Source organism: Notothenia coriiceps, unplaced genomic scaffold (assembly GCF_000735185.1).
Source record: "Notothenia coriiceps isolate Sejong01 unplaced genomic scaffold, NC01 NC01_scaffold00011613, whole genome shotgun sequence".
In the NCBI taxonomy this organism is placed as follows: Eukaryota; Metazoa; Chordata; class Actinopteri; order Perciformes; family Nototheniidae; genus Notothenia; species Notothenia coriiceps.
The window spans coordinates 81,267-90,714 of record NW_011344314.1 but is presented as its reverse complement, the minus strand read 5'-3'; the positions used below and the strand labels follow the sequence as shown (position 1 = coordinate 90,714).

General features: G+C 44.3%; 1 protein-coding gene across 2 annotated transcripts in view; it reads left to right on the top strand.

The window, feature by feature from the left end:
- Window positions 1-9,448, top strand: part of ppp2r2ba (protein phosphatase 2, regulatory subunit B, beta a) — a 19,124-nt gene that overhangs the window by 3,177 nt on the left and 6,499 nt on the right. Inside the window, exons 2-4 of one of the 2 annotated variants that reach the window (XM_010772789.1) lie at window positions 5,992-6,089; window positions 6,929-7,094; window positions 7,990-8,102. In XM_010772789.1, the coding sequence (XP_010771091.1) occupies window positions 5,992-6,089; window positions 6,929-7,094; window positions 7,990-8,102 (377 nt within the window). Of the gene's footprint in view, window positions 1-5,991; window positions 6,090-6,928; window positions 7,095-7,114; window positions 7,750-7,989; window positions 8,103-9,448 lie in introns of those variants that run through there. The other variant, XM_010772790.1, reaches the window with a different exon arrangement.

Here is a 9,448-nt window from a genome sequence, read left to right as displayed (position 1 = left end):
GTACTACTACTACTACTACTACTACTACTACGTACGTACGTACGTACGTACGTACGTACTACACACACACACACACACACACACACACACACACACACACACACACACACACACACACACACACACACACACACACACACACACACACACACACACACACACACACACACACACACACACACACACACACACACACACACACACAGGCAGGTCTCTGATGAGTGTCGGCGAGCTGGTAGGGATTCCCCTCAGGCCGCGCTTGCCCACAGCAGCAGGACACTAAAATGATGTCACATTTTAATGATGTCACCCGCGCTGACCTTTGGTTTGCACCAATCCCACGCCTCAGTGGGTCTGTGGGCGGATACATTGACCCGCTGTGTCGACTACATAACGTGTACACGCTGTGAGTAAAGCTGTACTGGTCGTTCATACTTGTTAATTTAAATTATTCTCAAGATATAATGCAACAGTTCCACATTCAAATGTCTAAAATCACTAGACCAGAACCATGTTACATATAATGTTGAGTTGTGTACCTCCATTATACCAAATGTAACAATCTCTTTTATTTGGTTGCTTTTCCAAATGTACCAGCAAGTTGACTGCCAGAAGTACATTGACATAAATAAAGTATTCATTGGAAGTGTGTATCTTAGATTATCAGCTAAATAAACTACGTCAAGGCTAGCAGTTAGCTTGCAGCCACTCCATCCAATGTCCGCCAAACCGTGACGGAGAAATACCGATTTACAAACAAAAATCTGAAATACTTTATTCGTCCAACGCGCACATTTAGGCCATTACAGCAGCAAAGGTAGAGTGCAGATAAAAGGCTTAATAGACATTAAATAGAAAGGATAGCCAACAGGGCAACCTCGGATCCTCGGATAACTCTGCTCCAGGTAAAAAACACCTGATTGAACAATAAATTAATGCTAACGGGAGGAGTAGACTACAATAACAAACTCTGATAATGTTGCGCCACTTGAAAGCAGCACTAAATGATGTGTTTGTTTTGATGGAGAGACCCTAAATCACATTTTGTGCATACATTGCAAAGACATCGTTGTTGTCTAGGTTAAAGATTACAAATTACATGACTGATTGTCTGATTTGCATTCACCGTTCGCTTGCAGATGACACATTGCTAATGATGATAGAATGGATGGCATGTCTCACTGCAGCTGTGTATATCACTGTGTGTGGAGTCAATGGACGGTGACGCTCCTACAACATGGTTCTGAGTTAATTTTCATAATCTGCACCTTGGATGTTCCTATAATGGATGAAATTGTCAAATAGCCCAACACCACTTGGGGTGTGAACATGTAAATAGCTTCCTTGCTGTGAGGCAGGACCTAACCTAATGTCTGCCTTGGTATTGATTTCTGGTCCTTTACAATTTAGCTACCGGAACAATGACCTAAAGATCTATTGGTAGGGACATGTAATCCCTTCCACCTTCTCTCCCCTGCCCCCTCTGTCTCATATTTTCTCTCTCTTTCTGCTTTGCCTCTGTCTGATGCGAATACAAGCTTGTGTGTGATGTGACCCCTCTAGCCCCGCTGAATACTGATGCAGTCCTGTAACACACAGCTTACAGCCTTTATTGCAGCTGCTGATGAGAGAGTAGCACCGACTATGGTTGCCTGTGCCAATGCAAACGGCCTGGGGCCACACTTTAGGACCCCGGCATAAAAAAGACTTAGCCCACCATACCCCCAGGTCCTATCCATTATTCAATACGAAACACTCAAAACGCCGAACCCCGCCTCGCCACGTAGAGCGCAAGAAAGATAATGTCTACGTGTGTGTGTATGGGGGCTGGTGTGGGGGTGGCGGGCGCTTAATGGCAAGCTGTGAAGTTGGGGCGAGTCACACTCCTTATTCAGCAGCTGCTTTCATCCCCTGATTAGCTTCTTATTAAGTCTGCAGCTCCATGAACATTTAATGAGAATTTATTAAAGAATACCCATGGCGTTGCTACTGTAAGACGATTACAAAAAATATCCTTTTTCCTCAACTGGCTTCCAGTTCATTTGAGGCGTCACGGTGATACATGTAGTGTAGGTGAGTCTTCCAGAGTACTGCTAGCCTGAAGGGTAAGCAGTGTTTGACCTTTCTGGACTTTATAATGGGATACATTTGTAAGTTTTGATAGCTAATTCCTGTGTCCTGTCCAAGAAGCATCGTCACTCTGAATATTTCATGTTTCGGTGATAAGGTTACTGTATACACAGGATTTGAGTGTGTACAGCAACCGTCGAATGTTTGATGCGTTGAAAACAAGAAGATGAAAGGGATTGCACTGGAGCAACACAGACGGATAGAGAGGCAGCTTTTGTTTTGGTGGATTATAATTCCATGCACCCCCGCTTCCCCACCATCCCCCCCTCCTGCATCTTGAATTTCTGAGAGAATACCAAATAACAAGCATCTTAAATGATCCCTCTTGGTGTTCATGTTGGAGCATGCAGGAATCGATCGCTGATTTCACTGCTTTTCACCACTTCTTCTTCTCGTTGCACGCTGTCGTGTCTGTAGTCACGGCAAAGTGTTAATGAAGTATGAGAAATGAAGCAGTAACACGTCTCGCCCATTTCACCCTCTACTCCCCGGACAGGGGGATACAGAAAAGCTAGCATACGTACACGTACAAAAGGAAGAAAGTAAACACACCCACACACACACATTATGTCTGATTCTCAAGAGGCTGATCCTGGAGAAACCAGGTTAATTAGCTTGTTCACTCCAGATCTTACACAGAGTCATGCTCTTCAGATGAAGAGAGCTGCATTGTGCTCTGTCTCTTTGTGTGCTGTTAATAAAGCCTAATAAAGCCTTAATCAAACGGCTGGGCACCGGACCAGCGGGTAGCAGGGTTTATTCAACATTTCGATTGATCTCCATTGTTACTTGTGTGAAGTGAAGCCGTTATCAGCTGCCTATTCAAATGTAGGAAACATGCGGGTATGTGGTTCCCGGATCGAAAAAGTGAAGATTGATACGTATTGTTGATTTGAAAAAACAAGAGTGTCGTGTGAAAGAGAGTACGAGAACGGACGTGAATGATCCCCCGTCCTGATCCATTGACGCAGGCAGCTCAGCACAAGTGTTGTAATCCTCTCCTCTCCACATCAATGGCTAACAAAGCATTTACACGACACCATGTTGCTCACGTCCCTCCCTCTACCTGGAATTATTGCACGTCACTTACACAACTAGCTTTCCAATGTATCATTTTGGGTCTGTTTGTCTTACACAACCGTCCAATACCACAGGATCAACTCAGTTTGTTTGCTTTAGCCTTTTTCCACTCCTAAAAGGATTACATGTTGTCTAGAGGTTAGCCTGGGTGCTCCTATTTTTGTCTTTGCTGTAGTCTGCGCCGACGAGACTCACTGTACGATCTTTTATTGACCTACTTACTTGCCAGACTTCCCCCCTCTTTTTCTTTTAGCGGCCCTTTCTGTTATGTTGGATGGATGGTGCTTGCCAGGCGTCTATAAATACATCCAATATCCCGTTCCCCGCCCCGAGTTTCTGGAACCTCGTGCACGCTTTTCATTCCAGAATCAATGCATATCTATGTTTCCATCCAATTGGAACGTCCCAATTCTATATTGCATGCTGAAGGGAGGTTATTGAGGTTCAGATCGGTGAATAGAAACAGATAACGGCCTGTGTTTTTTCAGTCTTACGTACACAGTTATACTCACACATCACAGCAGCAGGCCAGCAGGCTTGTCTGTGTTATTACCGGTGATGGATGTGTGTTATCTCGAGCATCCCTCCGAAGCATCAAGAAGCGCTGACCTGTCTGCGTCAGACCTGGCTGGCCACAGGATTTATGGGCTTCATCTGGTTAGGGTCTGCTTATGAATCTGTGTGTGTATGAGGCAGTGTGTGTAAGCACACATTTGATCAGCCTAATGCTAATTCAAGTCCACCTTGAACCTGCTGATGTTGATCTGGTGCACGCGGAAATCGTGACAGAGACCCCGCCCACCTGCGACTCCTCTGCAAAGCAGTTTGTTCTCTGTAATGACAGTTTGTTTGAACACACTGTATGTTGCCGTTGTAACACGGTTTCATCAGTAGCCGAGGTTGAATAAATTGCAGTTGTCTCGTGTTTGAATTCATTTGCATGAGGAAAAACTCATTTCGGGAAGCATTCCATCACGTTACTCTGAGTTTCCGCTTCACTGCCTCGCCACGGTTCTCCATTCAGTGAGATGATTGAAGGATGTATCCGTGTGTAAACTCGTTAAAATGGCACCCATCAATTACTGTTACTCCTCAGTGACTTAATGGGTTAATGATGAGGAGAAAGAGTGAACAAAGTACAGGGAAGACAAAACGAGGGAGAGAGAAAAGCTTTGATTCAAGGATGCTGACTGCGAAGCCGATTCAATTCGATTCACACCGGCGGCCTTGGCCTGATGGTGTTTGGGAATACACAGTTGTGTGTGTGGGAGTGTGTGAGTGCTGGGGGGTTGCAATTCACATCTCTGTGCAGATTCAGAAACAGGGCTGTTTTTCTGCACTTGCGAGGGTCTATGCTTTGACGATATTTCGTGTCGGTGGGGTACTCCCAGGCTGTAATTAGGTCAGAGTGGGTCTTGTCTGCGAAACGTTAATTAGTTTTCTGATTCGAATATGATTAGGATCGGCGCCCCCACCTCATGTCATTATCAACACATGGGCATAAGAATCCCTCCGGTGTCATCAACAATTAAATGAAACCAGGGGAGGACACGCACACATGCAGTGGAAGACATGGCGCTTAGTCATTCCCACAATGCACAGCATCTCTACATGCAGGGATGAGCCCGTCTACAGGGACTCCATTGTCTGAAGTTGTGTGCTGCATTGAAACGGCACTCACTCCCCCAGATGCAGTAGCAGCGTTTCACTCTATTGCAGCACTCTCTCTGTCTGCTGAATTACAGCTAGCATCAGCAACTAAGTACTAGAGCTATTGGCACACACACACACACACACCCCTCCGACTGCCGCTAGAGATGGAAACGGTCTCCATAGCAACGTTCGCCTCTCCTGTTTAGCGCTCCGCCATCTCCTGTTTAGCGCTCCGACAGTAGCGTCCACAGAGGGGCGGGGGGGGGGGGGGGGGGGCACAAAACAACAAGCTTCTCTTTCTCTTTCTTTTTCTGTCTAATATTATTGTCACTGTTAAACAGAGGGCTTGTGTGTGTGTGTGTGTGTGTGTGTGTGTGTGTGTGTGTGTGTGTGTGTGTGTGTGTGTGTGTGTGTGTGTGTGTGTCACAGACATATTATGCATATTACTTTTTAGCCCAGGGCTGTATAATAGTTACAGTCACCATTAGCCTCTCCGAAATCTAGGCAGATGTATGAGAGCTACCTTAAGGGTAGGTGTCTGTTATCTACTTGTGTTGGAACTGCAGCTATGCACAGAGACACTGAGAGATGTTGGCGATGAAGCAAATGTATCTTACTGCTCTTGTGTTTTTTTGTCACCCTGTTGATGCACTGCATAGATTGAACATTAAAACATACATGGACATATATTAAGTGCTAAAAGGTCATGTTTTAAAGGTGTATGACTGAGGTTTTTTAATGAAGGAGCAGGAGAGTCCCTGAGCAGCACGGGGTCTTGCAACCGGGAGGAGAGAGTGAATGGCCATGGTTAGTGCCCTTAAAAAAAAGCAGGACTGCAATTAAATGACACAGATTGGCTCACTTCAGTCCGACAAGGGGCTGAATTAGTTGATATCATGCAGTGACTCAATCAATGGCTTCTCCTAACCCATATTTCACCAAACCAGGGTATCTGTACCGAACAGTCCTCTGTGGGTTTGTCAAGAGATTTCCCTTTTTTCTAGAAGTCACTCTACCAGATCTAACTGAAAGCTCTTTGTTTCTGTCCGACTGATACCTTGACAGCTTTGTGCATGCCGTCCATACTGACATTTTCTCCCCCTCTCTGCTTTGCTTCCTGTGTTGCAGCTGACATTATCTCAACGGTTGAGTTTAACTCATCGGGGGAGCTGTTGGCCACCGGGGATAAAGGAGGCAGAGTGGTTGTCTTCCAGAGGGAGCAGGAGGTAGGAAATGCCAACAATGCAACGCTAATTATCCCGCCCTTCCGCTGAGAGGATTTGACAGCCTTGGAATATTAAACTTGTATTGTTAGCTTTTAAATAACTAGCTGGGGAAAAAAAGGTGTATTTGAAAAAATATTGCTAGCTGGAAAGTTCAGAATATCTTAAAACCATGAACAAGAAAAATGGCTGTGATCGCTAAGAAGCTTAGGTGGGGCCATTATTATAAACTTATGTTAAATGGAGAAACATCTTTTAAAACCACTAAGATGAATTCTGATTCAGAGGTAAGATGCCAAGGTTTCCAATGATATCGACTACATGTATTCTGAATTACAAAGAAATATGTGCAGATGGTGCAAAGTACCTCTACAATTTAAGTTTCATGTCAGGGAGAAGCCATACAAATATAGATATTGAAATAGAATGATGTAATCCACAGTGTAGCTGCTATGGAGTGCTAAAACAAATAAGTAATAGTAAAACAATGCTAACAGCTAACAGGCTGATGGTTAGCATTGACAATGTTTACAATGCCAAAATGTGCTAGCTACACAAATTGAAACAGAGGCTAATAAAAAGGTCATCAGTTGTGCAGTCTCACATGACGTGAGCATAAACAAGTAATAATTAGCCAAATATGACCAAATAATGGCTCAAGATGAGAAGTCACGGGACCAATTTACAGCCACTAGCATGGCTAAAAATAGAACATCTCACATTGAAGATACTTTAGGGGAGATTGAATTGAATACAATGAACATTTACACCAATATCAATATTGAATCATCTGCAGTTAACAGCCAATGAACTGCCCTCTCACTATGTTTCTCTTCTTGCAGAGTAAGAGCCAACCCCAGCGTCGAGGGGAGTACAATGTTTACAGCACATTCCAGAGCCACGAGCCGGAGTTTGACTACCTGAAGAGCTTGGAGATTGAGGAGAAGATCAACAAGATCAAATGGCTTCCACAGCAGAACGCCGCCTACTTCCTGCTTTCCACCAACGGTCAGTCAGTTAGCGGTCAGTTAGCGGCCCTCTACTGTATTAGCATGGCAAAGTGGTTAAATAATAGACCATTCATCAGTCATGATGAGAGTGTGTTTAAATGTGGGCAGAGTGTTATTGTTACTCAATAACGGTGTTGAGTATAGCCATGGTTCATTCCTCACTCTGCTGAATGGTCAGATATACACTTGATTTATGAGGAGACGTTATTAATATCACATCAAAATGTCTTTTTGACTGTCTGTGCGAATGTATTGGTTTTCCGCTTGGCTGAGCAAGTGCCGCCAGCAGAAGCGTTTCAGATTGAGAACTTCATGCATGGTTGCCACACCAGGAACACACCCACACACACATATCAAAGCATGTGCCACCATACATGGACGCTAGCTCACACACATCAGCAGAGAGACGTCTTGCAGATTGTGGGCTTCATGCATGGCTGCTACAGAAGCGCTAGAGTTGGCTGGAGCAGATGGTGGAGGATCCTGTGGTGATGGCCTCGCTGCTCCAACACCAATACTCACAGCGGAAATTAAAAAAAGAAGTGGCAACAACCTGACTGCTGCCACCATCCCCCTCACTAGCCGGAGAAGATGGGATGTAACTGGTGTCTGTGTGAGACTGAAATGAAAAGTGCCCAGATGGCTTTTTCATGGTGAGCATACACTGCTGAAGGAAAATGTAGTCCACATGTAGATTGATATCTGTGACATCAAAATGTAAACAGGAGCCGCAATTCATCATTCCTGCTGGCTGCTGCCCAGCTACACGCCAGATTGGCCGCCCCACCCCCCACATCTTGTATTTGAGATTCACTGTAGTGAGCTGTGATATGACTGTATTTTGTGTTTCTGTGTGTCTCCCTGTTGGTGTTTGTGTGATGTATCCATCCCAGACAAGACGGTGAAGCTGTGGAAGATCAGCGAGAGAGACAAGCGTCCGGAGGGCTACAACCTGAAGGATGACGACGGTCGGATCAGAGACCCGTCGACCATCACCTCGCTACGGGTAAGAGTGTCACCCCAAACACCTGAATGTCACATGGAGTCAGGTTAACAGCCCTGGGTCTTGTCTTGCTGGTGTGTTAAACTTTCAATTTGGCTCAGAGTCAAATATGATCTTAAGACAGGGACAATTCCAGAGAGTTCCAAACAAAACATTTCGAGCTACAGTCTCATACGACTGCATTTACATTTCCTTTAAGTAAATATGCCAACTTTCTGAAGTTACTTCCACAAATACATAATACAAGTTGACCATTTAAATCCCCAAAATGCAACACAATATCAACTTCGACCGCAGATCAGAAAAAACGCTTAATTTAAGAATATTACTAAGCAGAGGAAAATAAACGTATCATATTGCACCACAATATTTTATTATTATCTAACCCATCTTTTGTCTTCTACATGTAGCAAGGCCATAACTTTGTAATTGTACTATCCTCAAAACCAATCATATGGTGATTTTTAACATTGGGAAAATGTGCTTATATGCCTTCTTGAAGAGAAATTGTTACCTCTTTAATGTTTATACAGTCATATAGTTAAGTACAAAGCTAGAGCCAAGGTTAGGTTGGGTTAGGTTGTTGTTACAATACATGTAACAACTTCAACCTAACAGCTCCTTTGAAGCTCACAAATAAACATGTGACAGGCTTGAAAGACAACTTGCATGTAATGTACTAATTAGTGAACCGTGGAGGAGCTGGTAGGGGAATTTTGTTACATTTGGAGAAAGCCAGGCTAGCCGTTTCCAAAACCACTGTGCTTTTCCTATCTGCTTCTGCTTAAATGTTGTCTCTGACCAAAGTCGAAAGTCTGAACTCTGAATGTGTACAGCACAGAATAACTGCTAACGTAACCTTCACTCATTATGCTATGATAGCCTTTAATCCTACTTGATAGAAATGCATACTATGTCTGTACTTTATTCGTCAAAGTTGACACAGTTTTTCCTGTAAAGCATGATAGCGTTCGGCTGATTTATACCACCAGCAAACACAATCGTTGGACCTTTTTAAACTTGGAATGGTAGTAGAAAGTGAGAATGAGTGATCGATATGAGCACTGAGGTGAAAACCGTGAAGGGATCATCCTCTCTGTCTCCCCCTCTCTCCGCTCTCCCTCTCATTCTTATCACTCCACTACCTCTTTAATTTCGTCACAAAGCAGGCAGGCACATAGGACAGTGTGCGTGTACGTGAAATGCGTGTGTGTGTCTGCCATAGTAGATTAGTGCTGTGCTCAGCGTGTCTGTCCTTCTTTGTCTGGCTGGCCAGGGGATCATAGCAACCTGGAGGACAGGCCGGGGCCTGTGGCAATCCTGTTTAGAGGCTGTGAAATCTGCTCATT